Here is a 22,880-nt window from a genome sequence, read left to right on the forward strand (position 1 = left end):
CAGCATCTGCTCTCTCTCCCTTCTCAAAACTCGGCTGACTTCCAGACCTCTCCTAGGCCCCTGGGCCCTAGGCCCTGGAAGGCGCCTTGGCAGCAGATTAAAGAGCTCGCTCCCCTCTTTATCTTGGCCTTGCTGTAAATCTCGTCTGGCCAACCCCCCTCCAGAGGCGGGGTTCCTGGAGGCCCCGCCCCCTGACCCATGGACTGACCCTCTCCAAATGCACCCAGAAGCAATTCCGGAGCCCAGGTCCTGACCCGCCTGATCCAGCCCCACCCAGAGACCTGCCAAGAGCCCCTCAGTGCTGAGTGTTCTAGACAGACTTCCACCCGTGGGAGGGGGGGGGGGAGGAGGGTTGGCTGTCGTCATGGCGACGGCGTGGGTAGCCGCGACCCTGCGGACCGGAGCTGCGGGTGTGAGGCTCCGGGGCACCCGGAGGCTGAGTGGTAGCACGGGGCGGCGGGCGGCTGCGAGCGGCAGCCCGGGACGCCGGCTCAGCACCGCTTGGGCGAGGGCCCAGCCCCCGAGGGAGGAGGCGGAGGGCACGGAAAACAGCGCCCAGTCGCCGGCCACCGGACAGCCATCCTGGACGCCGCCTCCTCCGCCCCCCGAAAGCCCGGCGCCCCCAGCGGGCCGCTCGCTGGTGCAGCGGGACATCCAGGCCTTCCTGAACCAGTGCGGGGCCAGCCCAGGGGAGGCACGGCACTGGCTCACGCAGTTCCAGACCTGCCAGTACTCCGCGGACAAGCCCTTCGCGGTCATCGAGGTGAGCAGCCACGGCCACAGGACGGGGGTGGGCACTGCCGGACAGGCTGCGGACCCGGGGACGGGAGCACGAGGGCGCTGGCCGGGCCTGGGAGGCCGTGCGCTGTTCCTGACACTTGGCGCCCAACGCTGGATGCCGGGAGCCAGCCTCCGGGGGTGATGCCTGGAAAAGCCCCCTCTCCGTGGGCGCAGGCAGGGTTTCAGATGGCAGAGCCGCCGCCGCATCCCCTCCCCACCCCACCCCCAGGGTGTCCTAGAGTCCAAGGTCTCCGGGAGGAGGCAGGATCGCAGGTATGAGATAAGGGGGTGGCAAGACCCGACGGTCAAAGGGCGAAGCAGACCGGTGCAGGTAGCCAGGAGTGGGGTCTGCCAGGAGAGCATGGGGCCCTCACCCTGAGGGTCCCAAGAACCAGACTGTGGGAGCTTGTGGCTCAGTGCCAGTGCTGCTCCCCCCCCCACACACACACCCCCCCGGAACGCGCACTCCTCCATTCCACAGGTGGACGAGGAGGTGCTCAGGTGCCCGCAAGCGGTATCCAGCCTCGCCTTCGCCCTGGCCTTCCTGCAGCGCATGGACATGAAGCCACTGGTGGTCCTAGGGCTGCCGGCCCCCACGGCACCCTCAGGATGCCTTTCCTTCTGGGAGGCCAAAACACAGCTTGCCCAGAGCTGCAAGGTGTTGGTGGACGAGTTGCGGCATAACGCAGCCACTGCCGTGCCATTTTTTGGCGGCGGTTCGGTGCTGAGCGCGGCGGAGCCCGCCCCCCATGCCAGGTTAGTGCGGGCCCCCGCCCGTCCCTGACTCCGCTGGGCGGGTTACTTTGCTCGTCCCGCCCGGAGGGGACTTCTCGAGCACCGCGTCTGGCCCACAGCTATGGCGGCATCGTCTCGGTGGAGACGGACCTGCTGCAGTGGTGCCTGGAGTCCAACAGCATCCCTATCCTGTGCCCCATTGGGGAGACGTCCGCGCGCCGATCTGTGCTCCTCGATTCGCTGGAGGTGACCGCGTCGCTGGCCAAGGCGCTGCAGCCCACCAAAATCATCTTCCTCAATAACTCAGGCGGCCTGCGCAACACCAGCCAGAAGGTGCGCCCCTCCTCCAGCGCCCATCCCCTCCCAGTGAGCCTAGGCGGGGCTGAGGCTCCCACGCGCCCTCAGTGGGCTTCAAACCAGGTGGGAGTATCAGAGAGGGGTTTGGCCCCTGAGGCTCGGATCCAACCACTTCCTGGCCTACAACTCTAGGAAAAAGTAGGGCAAAGGAGGAAAGGTCTTTGGGGGCCGCAGTGCTGTCTGGGGGTGGGGAAGCTTCGTAGCCGGGTCGTGGGCCGGAGGCTCATCTTGCCCCGACGCAGGTCCTGAGCAGCGTGAACCTGCCTGCCGACTTAGATCTGGTGACTACCGCGGAGTGGTTGAGCACCAAGGAGCGGCAGCAGATACGGCTCATCGTGGATGTGCTCAGCCGCCTGCCCCACTACTGCTCTGCGGTCATCACCGCCGCCAGCACGCTGCTCACCGAGCTCTTCAGCAACCGGGGTGAGCGCCACGGGAGGGCGGGGCGGGCCCTATCCTGGAGTGAGCCCGCGGAACAGGCCGTACATGAGCAGGAGCCGTGGTTTCCAGGCCAGCCCGGAGAACACAGGGGGAGGCCACAGTAGTGGCTTCCAGCCCGGCCGAAACTAGGGGAGGTGAGAAAGGCAGAGACCCATTGGTGATGCAACCCGGATGAGACCTGGACCTTGGGCGGACTGAAGCCTGAAGGGCTGGGCTTGAGTGGAGGAATGGTTGGTGGGCGGAACACAGGGGGAGGGACTTAGGGGAGCCGGGACTGGAGAGGAAGCGGGGGGGGGGGGGGGGGGGGGGGCGGTAGAGATAACAAAATTTAGGGAGAGAAGCCGGACTATGGAAAACAGGAAGGACTACTGGTGATGGATAGAACTTGGAAGACAAAACCTGCCTGGGAAAATCTCTGCAGACCACACCAATCATTTCACTGGGGTCCCCCAAGGGATATTGTCCCAACCATCGTCTACAGCCCAAAACAGGCCACACCCTGAAAGGGATGGGCACTAGGCCAATCTAAGGCCCTCTCTACTTTTCGCCCCAGGCTCCGGCACCCTGTTCAAAAATGCCGAGAGAATGCTGCGAGTGTTTAACTTGCACCACCTGGACCAGGACCGCCTAGTGAATCTAGTCAACACCAGCTTTGGCAAGAAGCTCCGGGACGACTACCTAGACTCGCTGCGCCCGCGACTGCACTCCATCTATGTCTCCGAGGGGTGAGCATGGGGGCCCTAGGGTGCAGGGACCAAACTGGGCAGCTTTAGGCCGGCCAAGGAAGCTGTTCCAGCCTGCCTCTCCCACTTCACCAGGTACAATGCCGCCGCCATTCTGACAGTAGAACCAGTACTGGGGGGCACCCCGTACCTCGACAAATTCGTGGTGGGCTCCAGCCGCCAGGGCCAAGGCTCTGGTCAGATGCTATGGGAGTGCCTGCGGCAGGACCTGCAAACTCTGTTCTGGCGCTCCAGAGTCACTAACCCCATCAATCCCTGGTAAGTCCCACCCTCCTCAGCCAAGCCGAGGTTCATTAGCCAGTTTTCTGGTTTTCTCAGTGGTTAACTGGATATAAGAGTCTTAAGATGGGCTGGGAAGGTGGCTCAGTGGTAGAGCGCTTGCCTTGCATATATGAGGCCCTGGGTTCAATTCCTCAGCACCACATAAGCAAAAAGAAAAAAGCCAGAAGTGGCACTGTGGCTCAAGTGGTAGAGTGCTAGCCTTGAGCTGAAGAGCTGAGGGACAGCACCCAGGCGCAAAGTTCAGGCCCCACAACCGTGCCCTTCCCCCCAAAAAAAGAGTCTCAAGAGCCGGGTGCCCATGGCTCATGCCTGTGGCTCACACTTGTAATGCTAGCTACTCAGGAGGCTGAGATCTGAGGATCGTGAATCAAAGCCAGCCCAGGCAGGAAAGTCGGTGAGACTATCTCCAATAAACCATTAGAAAAACGGAAGTGGCGCTGTGGCTCAAGCAGTAGAGTGCTCACTTTGAGCTGAAGAGCTGAGGAACAGCGTTCAAGCCCCATGACCAATCGGAAAAAAAAAAAAAATCTCATGGACGGACTTTCCTCCTCAAGCTGGCCTTAAACCTTGATCCTCAGATCTCAGCCTTCTGAGTAGCTGGGATTACAGGCGTGAGCCACTGTAGGCCTGGGTACTGTCCCTGAGCTCTTCAGCTGTAGACTAGCACTCTACCAATTGAGCCTCAGCCCCACTTCCAGCTTTTTCTGCTTATGTGGTGCTGAGGAATCAAACCCAGGGCCTCATGCATACAAAACAAGCACTCTACCACTGAGCCACCTTCCCAGCCCCCCTACATAATATTCTTAAGGACAGAAGTTGTGAATAGTGAACACTAGCCTTGCCCTAAAACCTGTCCTTTGCCTCCCCCCATCCAGGTACTTCAAGCACAGTGATGGCAGCTTCTCCAACAAACAGTGGATCTTCTTCTGGTTTGGGCTGGCTGATATCCGGGACTCTTATGAACTTGTTAACCATGCCAAGGGGCTGCCAGATTCCTTCTGCAAGCCAGCTTCTGACCCAGGCAGCTGACCCATGCTATGGGCCCTGCAGGCCCTGGGACAGCCAGGGTAGACCAGAAGCCATGCCTGCTGGGGGTGATCCCAGGCTGTTACAGGATGAATGGGGCTTGTTAGCTGAGTGGCCTACAGAGAAAGCAGCCCCTGCTCTGCCTAAGTGGGAGAAGCACAAAGAGGGGAGCCAGCCTAAGACCCAGACTTGCTCCAAAGCCGCAACCAGGTGGCCTATTTTCAGCCTGAGGATGGGGGCAGAGGCTTTAAGGGCTCTGCTCAGGGCTAACTGGAGGGGTGGACCAGTTTCTCTGTACTACATTTTGAGGCTCCTTTGCCCAAAATAGCACCTACATACACACCTGCCTGGTCTTCTAATTCTTTTGGGACTTACGATTTTTCAGGAGTCTTGATTAAAATGCTAGTACTTGCCAGGTGCCAGTGGCTCACACCTGTAATCCTAGCTACTCAGGAGGCTTAGATCTGAGGATCAAAGCCAGCCCAAGCAGAAAAAGCTGGAAGTGGCGCTGTGGCGCAAGTGGTAGTGTGCCAGCCCTAAGCAAAAGCACAGGGACAGTGCCCAGGACCTGCGTCCAAGCCCCAGGCCAAACATATATATATGCATGCTAATACTTGTCTGAATCAGCTCACACTTAAAAGGAGCACAAAGAGGCTCAAGGACAGTGCCCAGGCCCTGTGTTCAAGCCCTATACCAGAGGGGGAAAAAAAAAGGTGTTCCAAGTGGTTAAGGAAAGACAAACTATAAGATATAAGTAGAACTGAGGAGGATGGGAAGGTGGCTCAGTGGTAGAGCGCTTGCCTTGCATGCATGAGGCTCTGGGTTTGATTCCTCAGCACCACATAAACAAAAAGAAAAAAGCCGGAAGTGGCACTGTGGCTCAAATGGTAGAGCGCTAGCCTTGAGCTGAAGAGCTGAGGGACAGTGCGCAGGCCCAGAGTTCAGGCCCCACAACCGGACCCAAAAAAAAAAAGAACTGAGGGACGAGTCAAAAGCATAAATGAATAGTGGCATAATATCATGCATCTGTAATCCCAGCACTACAGAAGGCAGTAGAGTTGTAAATTGGAAATCAGCCTGGGCTACATAGCAAGACCCTCAAAATAAAATCCCAAATATATAAAGGACAGTAAGGATTTTGACCTTTTGAAAGTTGGTTATTTTGAAGTTCTAGAGATTGAATCCAAGGCCTGGAGCATGGTAGACAAGTGTTTTACCACTGAGGTACATCTATAGACCAGGTTTTTATGTGCCAGTCACAGGGCTTGAACTCAGCCTGAGCTTTTATGCTCAGGGCTATGCTCTACCACTTGAGCCATGGCTCAATTTCCAGCTTTTCTGGTGCTTAACTAGAGATGAGTCTCACAGACTTTCCTGCCTGGGTTGGCTTCAAATCCTGATCTTCAGATCTTAGCCTTCTGACTAGGATTGCACGTATGAGCCCGACACCCAGCCAGAGAGCCAAAGAACTACAGGAACTCTCAGAACAGGGAAATAATTATGGGAGAATCAAGGTCCTCTCACAGTTAAATCCCAACCAGATAGCTAGCAAGAAAGCCAAGAGTGGGGCTGGGAAGGTGGCTCAGTGGTAGAGTGCCTGCTTAGCAAGCATGAAGCCCTGAATTCAATCTCAATACAAAATAAAAGCAAGGCAAAATCAATCCAAGGCTGTGGTAATGCATCCCATGGAAAAAACAGCAACAAAGCCAAATGTGGATAGAAAAAGTTTATTTTGGAGGACTGTGTGTCTGGTGTTTGGGTAGGTACTCACACCTCACCAGGCCAACCATATAGCTGCAGAGATGATGGCAGCAGGTGGGACATTGGCCACTGCCTGCTTCACCCTGCCCATCCCAGAGCAGACTACGGTTGCTGTGCTCTCAAGGTGGGCGATAAAACTGGTACCGTTTGCTCTGGCATAACCTGAGAATCCAAGTAACCTCTACAGTGCTAAGTTCCACTGCTCCTCAAAAGGGGGACCTGATCCATGTGTCAACACACATACCCTCATGCTATCTCTGAAAAACATCACAGAGCTTAGCTGTATCTGCCATGTTCTTTTTTTTGTTTCTTTTTTGGTACTGGAGATCAAACCCAGGACATTGCACTTGCTAGGCAACCATTTTGCCACTGAGCTACATTCCAGCCTATTCTGTCATGTTCTTTAAAAGGGACTTTATACATTTGTTCACTTGCAAATCTTTCTCTGTCTCCCACTGCCAGTAGTTGGCATCCCAACTCAGCCTTACTTCCTTCTTAGGGACTCTTTCCCCCAAGATACTCAGAGAGCAACTGACTTCAACTCTCCTCTGAACAAACAGAAAGAAAGAGAGAAAGAAAAAGAAAGGAAGGCCGGGCGCCAGTGACTCAGATCTTTAATCCTAGCTACTCAGGAGGCTGAGATCTGAGGATTGCAGTTCAAAGCCAGCCCGGGCAGGAAAGTCCCTGAGACTCTTATCTCCAATAAACCACTCGAAAATCAGAAGTGGCACTGTGGCTCAAGCGGTAGAGCGCTCACCTTGAGCTGAAGAGTGCAGGGACAGCGCCCAGGCCCAGAGTTCAAGCCCCACAACCGACCAAAAAAAAAAGAAAGGAAGGAAGGAAGAAAGAACTGTGAAATATTAGCATTAGAGCTCCTACTCTCCCATAGGCCCAGCCAGGAGTTAGGAAGACTTGCCTATTTAAAAAAAAAGTAAGCCAGGTGCTGGTGGCTCACACCTATAATCCTAGCTACTCAGGAAGCTGAGATTTGAAGATTGAGGTTCAAAGCCAACCTGGGCAGGAAAGTCCGTGAAACTCATCTCCAATAAACCACCAGAAAACCGGAAGTGGCTCTGTAGCTCAAGTGGTAGTGTGCTAGCCTTGAGCTGAAGAGCTGAGGGACAGTGCTCAGGCCCAGAGTTCAAGCCCGACGACCAACAAAAAAAAAAAAGTATCAAGCACTAAGAAGCATAAATAGGGCTGGGAAGGTGGCTCAGTGGTAGAGCACTTGCCTTGCAATGCATGAGGCCCTGGGTTCGATTCCCCAGCACCACATAAGCAAAAAAGAAAAAAGCCGGAAGTGGCGCTGTGGCTCAAGTGGTAGAGCGCTAGCCTTGAGCTGAAGAGCTGAGGGACAGCACCCAAGCCCAGAGTTCAGGCCCCACAACCGGACCCAAAAAAAAAAATAAAAAAAAAAAAAAAAAAAAAAAAAAAAAAGAAGCATAAATAAACAGCACTGGGTCAGCAAGGTGGAACGCAGGGTGGTCCTCAATGGCTTCCTGTGTCTATCTCAGCATCTCACTGTGAAACTCAGCCATCAGTAGCCAAGATGACAGCAGCCCCAAAGATGCCCACGCTCTCACCGAGGAGCTTCATCTGGTTCCAGAATTCAACACGCCGTGAGTTGTGCCAGTAGGCCACATTGCCATCAATGAGGAGCATGACAGGGGGCAGCAGGACAGCCAGGATCTGAGCAGCCAGGGTCACATAGTAGCCTGATAGGAAGGCCAGGGCCAGGACACCATACAGCACAAAGAACAGCTGGATCATCAGCTCCCCCCCTGGAAGGTGGTTCAGATATGCCAGCCGGTCCTCCTTGCTGTGCTGCAGTGAGTAGGCCTGGGGAAACATCATCCTTTAAGCCTCTCCAGCAGGCTGTGATGCCCATGTGGGGAAGGCACCATGTAAGTCAGACCTTGCTAAGTGGGCTTCTGAGTAGCCTCTAAGAATGGGGACTCTAAAAGTAAGGCTGACTGTAAGGCCCCAAGAGGCTATGCTGTATCTCCATTCCCCTGGGGCTCCTACCTCTGAATATTCCAAGGAAGCCTACACAGAACTCTGCACATGGTATATGAACCTGGTTATTAAGATGACACCAGGTGCCTGGAGCCTTAGCACCAGGAAGTACCAAAGCTATCTACCTTGAATAGCTCCCATCAGCTCTAGACGGAAGAGTCCTTACTTCAGCCTGAAGCACACCACATCTCTCCAGCAGTGACCTGGAAGCTGGAACCATGAAGGAACTAGCTTGTTCTTCAGGGTTGAGCATAAATGGTCTTTACTTGGTAGCAATACAATTGGAAGAAGGGACTTTTACCAAAAGAGCTCAAGTGCTTGGAAAGCCTGAGGCCCAGAAGTTGTATAGGATACCTCCTGAGAGCCAGGCTATTAGGAGCTATATATCAGGCCTTCTTCTGTACCCTTTCCTGGGATTCTGCCTGGCCTGAGCTAACCACATTTCACATCTAACCAGTCACCTCCAACCAACAATATCCCAACTTACCACACAGATGAGGTAGATGCCCAGGAACACCTGGCCGGTGGACTGTAGAGAGCGACTACGAGGTTTCCGACGGTACAGTTCCCCAGCCCCACTAGCCAGCACCAGAAAGCCGCCAATGATGGCAACTGTGCGTGAGTACATTCGGACCTATGCCAGGACAAGGAGACCCAAGTCAGGAACTGCAGCGCCCACATTTCTCCTGGCTGCCCATCTCTATATATCCCATTCCAGCTGATGAACCCTCTTACCTATTCCAAGTGCGATGGACAGGTACAGCAGGAATAGATAATTCTTTTTTACAGAAGTAGAAACTGAGGCCCAGAGGGATTAAGAAAAATGTCCATGGTCCTACAGAAAGTAAGTGGCATAACCCAGACACCACACATTGCCCCTCCCCCACCCCTAAGTTTGAAGGCTAAGCCCCATGTTTGATCTATCCTTCCCTTCCTTCCTTCTCTTCTTTCTCGTAGTAGAATCTATTGCACTTAAAAACTCCATTGATCCCATAGTTGTTCACATATGTGCCTCCTCTACTGGATGGACAGTCCCCAGGTCTAACCTTATCTCCAAGCCTGCAGTGCCTGGCACAGGCTCTGGTATGTATTGTCTTAGTTACAGTTCATAAAATCAGATCTGTAGACCAGATAGTCTCCAAAATCCCTTCTGCCCTATCAATCTGGGATTATTACCAAAGTAATGGTTTAAAAGGACCCCGGGTTCTGGTTCTATGAGTGTGGTAACTGTGGGATGACTTTGGGAAAGTCTGTTCTAGATCTGACGCGCTCACCTTCAGCCAGTCCCCATAATGGACGTAGCCCCCGATGTAGGCCGCATAGGTGCTAATGGCCAGCTGGAGTGCGGCCCCCAGAGCAAACCAGCGCCGCTTCACTCCGAAGGACATGAAACTAGCACACAACACAGCTGCTCCCATGTCGAAGTACAAGTATGGCACCGGGATGTCTGGCTTCCTGCGGGCCGAGAGTGGGGAAGAAAGGTCTGAACGAAGCGACAAAGAGGAACCAGAGATCCCGGGAGTTTCCACAAGCTGTACTGTTCCCCCAAACTGCAGACCTCTCCGGTAGCTAAGACTGCAGCATCAGATCTGGCCGGATATCTCCTGGACCAGATCCCCTCCCAATTCCTCTCAGTCCCAGGGTCCCAATGTCTGAGTCCCAACTTGCCCACATCACCGCGCCCCAGCTCCGGACAGGCCGTACGCCCCCTGCCGCGCGGACTAAACAAGCAAGCTCACCGACGCGCCTCGGCCCTTTCAGCATACAGCATGAGCTGGCTGAAGCAACCCCAAAAGGGGCAGCGTGTGAGCAGCACCGAGCCCAACTGCATAATCAACTGCAGCATCCAGCGTCTCGAACCTATCTTCGAAGCCATCTTGGGAAAGGGCAGTGCGATGCGGCCTCACCCGGGTTTGGATGGCCAGCGTGGGTACGATAAAACATGAGCTTCCGGTCCTTTGACTGCTTCCTTCCCACTCCGCCGGGAAGCAATGTTCTCGCCCTTTAGTTCCGGATAGAAGGATGCGCTCCAGTTGCGGGAATTCAGCCTCGCCCTCTGCCTATGGAGACTTCGGGGCTTTTTTTTTTTTAACCTTCAGAATTGAAAACTATAGCAAGCAAATGGAGTCAGATCAGAAGTCCTGGATCACAGTTGGATATATGGGCGCAAACTAGTCTGGATACAACCAGATTTGGACTCTAAACTCAACTCTTAACAGGAGATTTGAGCAACTTTACCTCAGCTGAGACCCATCTGTGAAATGGGGATGGGCTGGGAAGGTGGCTCAGTGGTAGAGCGCTTGCCTTGCATGCCTGAGGCCCAGGGTTCGATTCCTCAGCACCACATAAGCAAAAAAGAAAAAAAGCCTGAAGTGGTGCTGTGGCTCAAGTGGTAGAGCGCTAGCCTTGAGCTGAAGAGCTGAGGGACAGCGCCCAGGCCCAGAGTTCAGGCCCCACAACCGGACCCCCCCCCCCAAAAAAAAAGAAAAGAAAAAAAGAAATGGGGATGACAGAAAGATCTGAGCTCTAAGAATCGGAGTTTGATGCCAGCCTAGGGAGAAGTCTATGGGATCCTCATCTCAAATTAACCAGAAAAAAAAAAAAAATGGTAGAACACTATCTTTGAGCAAAAAAAGCTAAGGGACAGTACCTAGGCCCTGAGTTCAAGCCCAGTACCAGCATACACACATGCAAAAAGGTACTGCCATTATGTCTAGTCTATAGTAGATGGTTAGTATAAATTTGCTAATAAAAGGATGTTTCCACCACAAATCTGCCTTATCTTTAGAACATACACACACTATACACAATCTTTAATACATGAATTCACTCTCCAATATTGAGGTAAGATCTTGTCAGGACTCTCCTGCTGCAGCAAATGATCTAAGTCAGGTCTGCTTCGAATCTGCAAAGGTTTCAAGTCCATGGCTTCTCTTTTCTTTTTGGTAGGTCATGGGGTTTGAACTCTGGGCCTGGGCACTGTCCCTGAGCTCTGAAGAGCTCAAGGAAAGCACTCTACCAGTTGAGTCACAGAGCCACTTCTGGTTTCCTAGTGGTTAATTGGAGATAAGTCTTACAGACTTCCCTGCCTGGGCTGGCTTTGAACCGTGATCCTCATGTTTCAGCCTCCTGGGTAGTTAGGATTACAGATGTGAGCCACCGGCACCTGGCTCCAAAAAGCTTTTCTGACCCTGTGAATTAAAAAAAAAAAATCTGGGCTGGGAATATGGCTTAGTGGTAGAGTGCTTTCCTAGCATGCATAAAGCCCCAGGTTCAATTTCTCAGTACCACATAAACAGAAAAAGCCAGAAGTGGCACTGTGACTCAAGTGGTAGAGTGCTAGCCTTGAGCAGCAGCAGCTCAAGGACAGTGTCTAGGTCCTGAGTTCAAGCCCCAGAACTGGCAAAAACAAAAAACAAAAAAAAAAAACTCTCAGTTTGCCAGTGAGTCAGACAATAAAACTCCATTTCATTTGTGCAATTGAAATAAAGTTGTGATATATACACACACACACACACAAAAACTCCTTTTCACATTTTATTTTTTTTTTGTCAGAAAAAGCCTAAGTGCTGTGGCTCAAGTGATAGTATACTAGCCTTAGCAAAAGAGCTAAGGGACATTCCCCAGGCCCTGAGTTCAAGCCCCAATACTGGCAAAATACAAAAACAAAAAAACTAGGGGATGAGACTGTGTATGTATATGAGGGTGAGATCTCTATTCAAGATGAGAAAAAGCCCAAATTAAAGGTAATTTTTTATTATCCCCACTGTTCAGTGACAGCCACATGAATTAAATTTTCTTCACCATAATAAAGGCACATACCACAGAACTGTTTTTCAATTGGTTTATTTTTCCAGTCTCTTTACCCATCTCTGACTCAAATGAGATAGATGAACAGCCCTAAGGTGTTCAGGACCAAAACTGAAATTATGGGGCTGGGAATGTGGCTTAGTGGTAGAGTGCTTGCCTAGCGTGCATGAAGTCCTGGGTTACATTCCTCAGTACCACATAACAGAAAAAGGCAGAAGTGGCACTGTGGCTCAAGTGGTAGAGTGGGGCTGGGAAGGTGGCTCAGTGGTAAAGTGCTTGCCTTGCATGCATGAGGCCCTAGGTTCAATTCCTCAGTACCACATAAGTAGAAAAAGCCGGAAGTGGTGCCGTGGCTCAAGTGGTAGAGCAATAGCCTTGAGCTGAAGAGATAAGGGACAGCGCCCAGGTCCAGAGTTCAGGCCCCACAACCCACAAAAAAAGAAAAAGAAAAGAAAAGAAAGTGGTAGAGTTCTAGCCTTGGGCAAAAGCAGCTCAGGGACAGAGCCCAGGCCCTGAGTTCAAGCCCTAGGGCTGGCAAACACACACACACACACACACACACACACACACACACACACACACACACACACGGAAAGCCCTAGGGCTGGCACACACACACACACACACACACACACACACACACACACACACACACACACACACACACACACACACACACACACACACACACACACACACACACACGGAAAAACCAAAACACCTGGAACTATGTTTCTTAAAATAGTCCTAAGACACCCAGCTGGTCTGCTTTCCCTCCCGTATTTCCTAAGCAATCAACCCACTCACTTGACAGGGTAGCTGGCTATATCCTAAATGCTTGAGCACTTCCAAGTGTACTCAACAGTCCTACCACTGGTCCCTTGTCTATTTACTGAACCTCTAGACCAAACTTCATTTTTATTTTTGTCCGTCATGGGGCTTGAACTCTGGGCTTGGGTGCTGTCCCTCAGCTCTTCAGCTCAAGGCTAGTGCTCTACCACTTGAGCCACAGTACCACTTCCGGTTTTCTGGTGGTTAGAGATAGTCTCTGGGATGTTCCTAAGTGAGCTGGCTTTGAACCACGATCTTCAGATCTCAGCCTCCTGAGTAGTTAGGATTACAGGTGTGAGCCACGGGCACCCAGCTTTAGATAGAACTTATTACCCCACAACAATCTGGCCTCAACATCTCAGGTTCCACGTCTGGAGACTCAATCAATTACAGATCAAAAATATTTAGGGGGGGAAAAAAAACAAACATGTCTGGCTGGGTGTAGGTGACTCACACCTGTAATGCTAGATACTCAGCAGGCTGAGATCTGAGGATTGTGGTTCAAAGTCAGCCCGGGCAAGAAACTCTGTGAGACTCTTATTTCCAATTAACCACTCAGAAAAACAGAAGTGGCACTGTGGCTCAAATGGTATCACTCCAGCCTTGAACTGAAGAACTGAGGGACAGTACCCAGGCCCAGAGTTCAAGCCCCATGACCACAAAAAAAAAGTCTGCATAACAACTATTTACATAGACATTACAATGATAGGTATTACAGGATGAATTTCCTTTATCTGAATTGCTTCGAACCAGATATGTAAGATTAAAGATTTTATCAGACTGTAGAAAATTTCATATACATATCTTGGGGACAGGTCACAGCCAATCATGACATTCATTTACTATTTCACACATATCTCACACACATGGCCTAAAGGTAATTTTGTACACTTTTTGTGCACCTGTTTTGACTGCTACCAATCATATGAGATCATATGAGATCAGGTGTGAAACTGTGTGTGTCTTTACATGGGATCACAGTTACAGACTTTGGTGTGTAAGATTTCAGAAATAGTCAATCTAAGCTGGGTGCTGATGGCCCACACATGTAATCCTATACAGGAGGCTGAGATCTGTGGATCGTAGTTCAAAGCCTGCCTGGACAGGAAAGTCTGTGGGACTCTTTTTGTTGTTGCTGTTGGTTGCAGGTCTTGAACTTTAGGCATAGGCACTGTCCCTTATCTCTTCAGCTCAAGGCAAGTGCTCTACCACTTAAGCCAGAGCCCCACTTCCGGTTTTAATTGAAGGTAAGAGTCTCATGGACTTTCCTGCCCTGGCTGGCCTTGAATAATGCAATTCTCAGCCTTTTGAGTAGTTATGATTATGACTTGAGCCACCAGTGCCCAGCTAAGTCTGTGGGATTTATATTATTTTATTTTTTGGTCATGGGGCCTGAATTCTGGGCCTGGGTGCTGTCCCTCAGCTCTTCAGCTCAAGGTTAGCACACTACCACTTGAGCCCCAGTGCCACTTCCAGATTTTTCTGCTTAGGTGGTGCTGAGGAATTGAACCCAGGACCTCATGCATGCAAGGCAAGCACTCTACCACTGAGCCACCTTCCTAGCCCCAAGTCTGTGGGATTCTTATCTCCAATTAACCACCAGAATACCAGATGTGGGGCTGTGTGTGCTCAAAGTGGAACAGCATAGCACTAGTCCTGAGCAAAAAAGTTTAGGGACAGCACCCAGGCCCTGAATTCAAACCTCATGACCGAAACAAAACAAAACATTAAATGTTCAATCTGTTAAGTAATATAGAGATGATCCATATATGAGAAGCTGGGCAACCATGACTTATGTCTGTAATCCTAGCTATTAAGGAAGCTGAGATCTGAGGATCATGGTTTGAAGCCAGCCTGGGCAGAAGTCAGTGATACTCTTCTCTCCAACTAGTTAACAACAACAATAACAAAACACCAGAACTGGATCTGTGACTAAGTGGTAGAGAAGCTACTGAGATCAGAAGACTGAGGTTCAAAGCTCGCCCAAGCAAATTCATGAGACTCTTATTCCCAATGAATGGGAGCAATGCTGGAACTGTAGCTGTAGTGGATGCTAGGCAAGAAGTCAGTAGAAATATGCCTTAGCTTTGCTCTACACTGCCAGTACAAAAAGCAAGTTAGTTCCACTTCAGACTTCAACAAATTTTAAAAAGGCAAGAAGAAATTTTAACCCCTCTGTATTTTCACAATAAAAAAATAGGCAAGAGTGAAGGGTAAACAAAGGAGGAGGCTGCAATGCTTGGTAAGAAATGTATGCATTATCCTGCCCATGTAATTGTAACCCCTCTGTACAGTATGTTCTCAAATAAAATTTAAAAAAAAATAGGCAAGAAGAGGGGTGGGAACACAATATAACTAGATTTTATCCCAAATGTCTGCTCCAGAGAAATCAGAAAGCCAGGCATGGTTGGCATATGCTTTAATCCAAACACTCAGGAGGCTGAGACAGGAATATCATAAATTGAAAGCCAGCCTGGGAGAAGATGATGACTCAAAAACCAAACAAAAACACCCTGGATCACTTTCTTTTTTTTTTTTGGTCGGTTGTGGGACTTGAACTCTGGGCCTGGGCACTGTCCCTCAGCTCTTCAGCTCAAGGCGAGCGCTCTACCACTTGAGCTACAGCGCCACTTCCGGTTTTCTGGTGGTTTATTGGAGATAGGAGTCTCACGGTCTCTCCTGCCCGGGCTGGCTTTGAACCTCGATCCTCAGATCTCAGCCTCCTGAGTAGCTAGGATTACAGGCGTGAGCCACCAGCGCCCGGCTCTGGATCACTTTCATCTTGGTCAGGAAACAAATTCGGTAATTATATTGATAACTTTTGAAACTCTTTCAGTCTTATGTCAACAGTTAGGTATGAGAGTAACAAAAGGGAGTACAAGGTATTTTTTGGGGGGTGGGGGCTAGTCCTAGGGCTTGAACTCAGGGCCTGGGCGCTGTCCTTGAGCTCTTTACTCAAGGCAAGTGCTCTACCACTTGAGCTACAGTGCCACTTCTGGCTTTTATTGAGTAGTTTATCGGAGGTAAGAGTCTCACAGAAAAATTTCTGCCCAGGATAGCTTAAAACCATGATTCTCAGATTTCAGCCTGCAGAGTAGCTAGGATTACAGGATTACAGCCACTGTCACCCAGCTGAGATGAATCACTTCTCATGGCTAAGGTGAGTCACTTCTTATTGAAACAGGCTCATACTTGTAATCTCAGCTACTTAGGGGGCTAAAATCAGATGATGGTTGTTTGAAGCTAACCCAGTTCATGAAGACTCTTACACACACACACACACACACACACACACAAGTGGAGGCATAGCTCAAGGGTAGAGAGATTAAGGCCCTGAGTTCAAGCCCCAGTACTAGCATGTAACAGATAACAGATAACAACAAAAGACTTGGCATCAGAAGCCTCCAGCAATGGGAAATTATACCATGATACAACCAGCTTCCACACAATCTTCTGCCAGTATTCCTTTAGCACTTGAGCCTCCAGCATTACATTTTCACCGGTATCCTCAGGCAGGACAGGATTATGTATAACCAGAAAGCCTATATGTTATTAGTATTAAGGAGAACAGAATTTGACACTTTATTTTTCTTTGTCGGTTGTGGGGCTTGAACTCTGGGCCTGGGCGCTGTCCCTGTGCTCTTCAGCTCAAGGCGAGTGCTGAACCTCTTGAGCCACCACACCACTTTCAGTCTTCTAGTGGTTTATTGAAGATTAGTCTTATGGACTTTCCTGCTTGGGCTGGCTTTGAACCCTGATCCTCAGATCTCAGCCTCCTGAGTATCTAGGACTACAGACATGAGCCACCGGCGCCCAGCTGACACTTTTTTTGGGGGGGAGGGGAGGGGTCCGGTCGTGGGGCCTGAACTCTATAGGCCTGGGCGCTGTCCCTCAGCTCTTCAGCTCAAGGCTAGCACTCTACCACTTGAGCCACAGTGCCACTTCCGGCTTTTTTCTTTTTGCTTATGTGGTGCCGAGGAATCGAACCCAGGGCCTTAGGCATGCAAGGCAAGCGCTCTCCCACTGAGCCACCTTCCAAGCCCCTGACACTTTTTTTGAGCTTTAATTTTTTTGGTTCAAGGATAGCACCCTAGTATTTGAACCACACCTCCACTTCCGGCTTCTGGGGGGATTGTTAATTGGAGATTAAAAGTCTCATGGAAGCCGGGCGCTGGTGGCTCACGCCTGTAATCCTAGCTACTCAGGAGGCTGAGATCTGAGGATCGCGGTTCAAAGCCAGCCCAGGCAGGAAAGACCGTGAGACTCCTATCTCCAATAAACCACCAGAAAACCGGAAGTGGCGCTGTAGCTCAAGTGGTAGAGTGCTCGCCTTGAGCTGAAGAGCTGAGGGACAGCGCCCAGGCCGAGTTCAAGCCCCACGACCGACAAAAAAAAAAAAAATAAAAGTCTCATGGACTTTCGTGCCCTGGTTGGCTTCAAACCTCAATCCACAGATGTCAGCCTCCTGAATATCTAGGATGATAAGGGTGAACCACTGGCGTCCGGTGATACATGCATGCATTCTTAACTCCAAATATATCAGGAAGCTATGTGCTAGTAGCTCATGCCTATAATCCTAACTACGCAGGAAACTGAGATCTGAGGATCACGGTTCAAAGACAACTCAGGCAGAAAAGTCTGAGATTTTTGGTGACTAGTTGGAGTTAAGAGTCTCATAGGCTTTCTCACCTGTATTGGCTTCAAACCATTATACTCAGATCTCAGCCTCCTGAGTAGCTAGGATTATAGGAATGAGCCATGCACACCCAACATTCCATGAGACTTTTCTCCAATTAAGCACCAAAAAAGTGAAAAGTGGGGCTGTGGCTCAAGTGGTAGAGTATTAGCTATGAACAAAGAAAGCTCAGGGCTAGATACTGGTGGCACCCTCCTGTAATCCTTAGCTACTTCAAGAGGCTAAGAGCTAAAGATGATGGTTTGAAGCCAGCTTGTGCTAAAAAGTCCCTGACTCTTTTTTTGTCGGTCATGGGGCTTGAACTCTGGGCCTGAGCACTATCCCTCAGCTCTTCAGTTCAAGTAGCACTCTACTAGTTGAGCCACAGTGCCACTTCTGGTTTTCTGGCGGCTTACTGGAGATAAGAGTTTTATGGCCTTTCCTGCCCAGGCTGGCTTTGAACTGCAATCCTCAGATCTCAACCTCCTGATTAGCTAGGATTATAGGTATGAGCCACCAGCGTCCAGCCCCATGACACTCTTATCTCCAATTAACTACAAGAAAACTGAAGTGGAACTATGGCTCGAAGTAGTAAAGCACTAGACTTGAGCAAAAGAGTTCAAGGACAGAGTCTAGGAACTGAGTTCAAGCCCCATAACCAACAACAATGAAAGTTCAGGGACAGTGCCCAAGCCTGGAGTTTAAGTTCCAGGTCCAGCACAAAGTCAGGAGACTGAAGAGGCTCACAGGCTGGAGCCACTGAACTAACACTGAAGTGGTTAGGCAATTTCCAAAATTTTAAAACACAAAACAGAAACCATCAGTAGTGAGCTGCCCAGACTGAAACAGCAGGTTCAGTATTAATTCCTGTGGCAATGGGGCTGGGATGGTGGCTAAGCAGTAGTGCTTGCCTCGCATGTCTGAGGGCCTGGGTTCAATTCCTCAGCACCCCATATACAGAAAAGGCCAGAAGTGGTACTGTGGATCAAGTGGTAGAGCACTAGTCTTGAGCTGAAGAGTTGAGGGACAGCGCCCAGGCCTAGAGTTCAAGCTCCACGACTAACAAAAATTAAAAATAGGGCTGGGAAGGTGGCTCAGTGGTAGAGCGCTTGCCTTGCATGCCTGAGGCCCTGGGTTCGATTCCTCAGCACCACATAAGCAAAAAGAAAAAAACCGGAAGTGGCACTGTGGCTCAAGTGGTAGAGTGCTAGCCTTGAGCTGAAGAGCTGAGGGACAGTGCCCAGGCCCAGAGTTCAGGCCCCACGACTGGACCCTCCCTAAAAAAAAAAAAAAAAAAAAATTAAAAATAGGGCTGGGAAGGTGGCTCAGTGGTAGAGGGCTTGCCTTGCATGCCAGAGGCCCTGGATTCAATTCCTCAGCACCACATAAGCAAAAAGAAAAAAGCCGGAAATGGCACTGTGGCTCAAGTGGTAAAGCGCTAGCCTTGAGCTGAAGAGCTGAGGGACAGCGCCCAGGCCCAGAGTTCAGGCCCCACGACCAGACCCAAAAAAAAAAAAATTAAAAATAAAAATTTCTGTGGCAAGGCTGTTTGTAGAAAACCAGCTGGACATTCTAAACAGCAAACAAATTGTGCAGCAGCAGGTGAACAGACACTGCGGTGTTGAGGTATATGTAGATCCATAGCCAGGGAAATATTGCAAAACTGCCTATATGTTTTGTCACATACGGGAACTCTCTATCACGCTCTTGCACAGTTCAATGTCCTTTCAATCCTGGGGCATCTTCTCTCACCAGTCTTACGTTCCATCCTTAACTTGGCAAAAGGAAGTAAGCAGTATATAGGGTGTAGACTTGCAAAAAGTCACAGTGCATTAAGGGCCCATGAGTGAAGCTGGGCAAAACTGACTCACACCTGTAATCCTAGTTACTCGGGGCAGAGATCTGAGAATTGAAGCTCAAAGACAGACCAGAGCCAGGAGCCAAAGACTCACATCTGTAATCCTACTCAGGAGGCTAAGATCTGAAGATCTCAGTTCAAAGCCAGTTAAGGCAGGAAAGTCCGTGAGACCATCTCCAGTTAACAACTAGGAAACTCAAAGTGGCACTGTGGCTCAAAGTGGTAGAGCACTAGTCTTGAGTTAAAAAATTCAGGGACAGGGGCTGGGAAGGTAGCTCAGCGGTAGAGTGCATGCCTTGCAAGCAATGAGGCCCTGGGTTCGATTCCTCAGCACCACATAATCAGAAAAAGCCGGAAGTGGCACTGTGGCTCCAGTGGTAGAGCGCTAGCCTTGAGCTGAAGAGCTGAGGGACAGCGCCCAGGCCGAGTTCAGGCCTCATGGCCAGCAAAAAAAAAAAAAAAAAAAATTCAGGGACAGGGACTGGGAAGGTGGTCCAGTGGTATAGTGCTTGCCTCCCATGCATGAGGCCCTCGATTCGATTCCTCAGCACCACATCAACAGAAAAGGCTGGAAGTGGCACTGTGGCTCAAGTGATAGAGCGCTAGCCTTGAGCTGAAGAGTTCAGGGACAATGCCCAAGCCTAGAGTTCAAGCCCCACAACAAAAAAAAAATAATAATTCAGGAACAGCACCCAGGACTTGAATTAAAGCCCCCATAACTGACCCCTCCCCCCCAAAAAAAGATAGCAAGGAAAGTCCATGAGAATCTTATCTCCAGTTGAACATCAAAAAAGTGGGAAGCAGCCGGGCGCTGGTGGCTCACGCCTATAATCCTAGCTACTCAGGAGGCTGAGATCTGAGGATCGCGGTTCAAAGCCAGCCCGGGCAGGAGAGACTGTGAGACTCCTATCTCCAATAAACCACAGAAAACCGGAAGTGGCGCTGTAGCTCAAGTGGTAGAGCGCTCGCCTTGAGCTGAAGAGCTGAGGGACAGCGCCCAGGCCCAGAGTTCAAGCCCCACGACCGACAAAAAAAAAAAAAAAAAAGTGGGAAGCAGAGCTGTGGCTCAAATGGTAGAGTGCTAGGCTTGACCAAAAAAAAATCTCAGGGATAGCATCTAGGCCCTGAGTTTAAGCCCTGGTATTGGCATGCGCAGGCAAGCATGTGCACATACACCCATGAATGGCTTGCAAGGCAGGGGGCTTTTTCTAACTCTGCCATCCCAAGGAATGGGGGGACTCTGAACAAGTTACTAACCTTAGTGGAACTGTCTTTACCCTAAAGAACAAGTGGTTTTCAAATGCCAGAGACATTTTTTTGGAGACTTCAGAAAGAGGTAGGGGAGAGATGCATGAAAAACCAAGGGCAGAGATCTAAGCCCTGTCTGAATGCTTCACATCAGCCTCACTTGAAATACCCTCAAAGGGTGGGGAATGTAGCTTAGTGGCAGAGTGCTTGCCTAGTATGCATGAAGCCCTGGGTCCAATTCCTCAGTACCACATAAACAGAAAAAGCCGGAAGTCGCGCTGTGGCTCAAGTGGTAAGAGTGCTAGCCTTGAGCAAAAGAAGCTCAGGCACTGAGTTCAAGCCCTATCTAGGACTGTCAAAAAAAAAAAGGTAAAATACCCTCAAAGGACTCCCCATATCCACTCAGTAGTGAGCTAGAACTCAGGATCTTGTACTCAATTGGCTTTTTCACTCAAGGATGGTGCTCTATCAATTGAGCCACATCTCTATTTTCACAGGGAAACAGGATCTTATTACGTAGGCTAGGATAGCTTAAATTTTGTGTGTGAGGACTCAGGGCCTGGGTGTTTTACCTGAGCTTCTTTTGCTCAAGGCTGGTGATCTACCACTTGAACCACAGCTCTGCTTCCAGCGTTTTTGGTAATTTATTGGAGATAGTATCATGGATTTTCCTGCCTACACTGGCTTTGAACTGATTCTCAGATCTCAGCCTCCTGAGTTGTTAGGATTATAAGCATGAGTCACTGGCACCCATCACTTTTTCTTCTTTTATTGGTCATCAATTGATTAAGTCTCAGGGTCTTTCCTGCCCAGCTGCCTTCAATCTGCAACTGTGATCCTCAGAACTCAGCCTTCTGCGTAGGTAGGGTTATTGGTCTGAGCTACTGACACCCAGCAGGCCTTGAATTCTTGATTCTCCTACCTAAGCCCCAAGTGCTAGATTACATGAATGTATCTATCATCTCACCTGGCTCTAAACAAAGATTTTTTTTGGGGGGGGGGTCCGGTCATGGGGCCTGAACTCTGTGCCTGGGCATTGTCCCTCAGCTCTTCAGCTCAAGGCTAACACTCTACCACTTGAGCCACAGTGCCACTTCCAGTTTTTCTTTTTTGCTTACATGGTGCTGAGGAATCGAACCCAGGGCCTCATGCATGCAAGGCAAGCGCTCTACCACTGAGCCACCTTCCCAACCCCTAAACAAAGATTTCTTAAGCAAAGTTGGAACTCTGGAAATCACCTAATCCACTCCCAACTGAATCTTCTTAGGAACAAACTAATACTTATAAGAACATTTACATAGCACGTTTTAAGCATTAGATATCTTAAACACCATTAGCCATTCACATAAGTTCTAAGTGGTGGGTGCTATTTCCATGTTTACAGTTGGGAAAATGAAGGCTCAGGCAGGAGAAATGATTTACCCAACCACAAAATGAGAAATGGAACTGTGAGGATTTGAACCCAACTCCTATCTCCAAAGCCTCCAAGTTCCTCTTTTTTTTTTTTGTCGGTCATGGGGCCTGAACTCTGGTCCTGAGCATTGTCCCTCAGCTCTTAAGCTCAAGGCTAGTGCACTACCACTTGAGCCACAGTGCCACTTGCAGCTTTTTCTGTTTATGTGGTGCTGAGGAATCAAACCCATGGCCTCATGCGTGCGAGGCAAGCACTCTACCACTGAGCCAACTTCCCAGCCCATGTTCCTCATTTTTTAAAATCCTCAGGGCCTGGGTACTGTCCCTGAGCTTCTTTTGCTCAAGCCTAGCACTCTACCACTTGAGCCACAATGCCACTTCTAGATTTTCTGTTGTAGTACTTAGGAATCGAACTTACAGCTTTACATGGTATGCAAGCACTCTACCACTAAGCCACATTCCCAGCCCAAATTCCCTCATTTTAGAATGCCCAAGTCAGCTGACACTCACAGCCCCAAATTCATGGGCCTAGACATTTCTAGGAGGGAACCAAAGACATAGTGCATGTAACAAGTTTTCCCCAAGCTCATGAGTACCTAGGGATTATTATAACACCTTCATCATTCCTTTTACTGAATCTCAGGTATTCTAAGAGTGACAAAGTTTCTTCTCATTTTCCTGTTTAATCTTTTCCCAAAGTGTACATTTGTATTAAGACTAAATCAAAAGCTCCGTTCTTTGAATTCAGACCAATAACAGATAAGATTTAAAGATTTACTTCTCAGCCTTCGATCCCTTGTGATGAAGCAGGAGACTCCTATCTTTTGCTCCCACATCCAATTCCATACAACTTGGAACCCTGAGTTAACTTTTTTTTTTTTTGCAGTTGTGAGGCTTGAACTCT

The 22,880-nt window shown here is 49.9% G+C and overlaps 2 protein-coding genes across 2 annotated transcripts; one reads left to right on the forward strand and one right to left on the reverse strand.

Annotated features, from left to right (window-relative positions):
• Positions 1-244: 244 nt before the first annotated feature.
• On the forward strand, positions 245-4,737 carry Nags (N-acetylglutamate synthase). Its single transcript, XM_042673881.1, has 7 exons — positions 245-763; positions 1,262-1,536; positions 1,635-1,848; positions 2,115-2,295; positions 2,867-3,038; positions 3,132-3,314; positions 4,214-4,737. Exons 1-7 carry the CDS (start codon positions 365-367, stop codon positions 4,365-4,367), a joined length of 1,578 nt encoding a protein of 525 aa, XP_042529815.1. The 5' UTR covers positions 245-364; the 3' UTR covers positions 4,368-4,737.
• Positions 4,738-7,517: 2,780 nt separating this feature from the next.
• Tmem101 (transmembrane protein 101) lies at positions 7,518-10,067 on the reverse strand. Its single transcript, XM_042673811.1, has 4 exons — positions 9,881-10,067; positions 9,416-9,596; positions 8,629-8,775; positions 7,518-7,964 (listed from the first exon to the last, which is right to left on the reverse strand). The coding sequence occupies exons 1-4, from the start codon at positions 10,015-10,017 to the stop codon at positions 7,656-7,658; spliced, it is 774 nt and encodes a 257-aa protein (XP_042529745.1). The 5' UTR covers positions 10,018-10,067; the 3' UTR covers positions 7,518-7,655.
• Between the last annotated feature and the right edge of the window lie 12,813 nt (positions 10,068-22,880).

Source organism: Dipodomys spectabilis, unplaced genomic scaffold (genome assembly GCF_019054845.1).
Source record: "Dipodomys spectabilis isolate Male_0828 unplaced genomic scaffold, ASM1905484v1 ptg000018l, whole genome shotgun sequence".
Lineage (NCBI taxonomy): Eukaryota > Metazoa > Chordata > Mammalia > Rodentia > Heteromyidae > Dipodomys > Dipodomys spectabilis.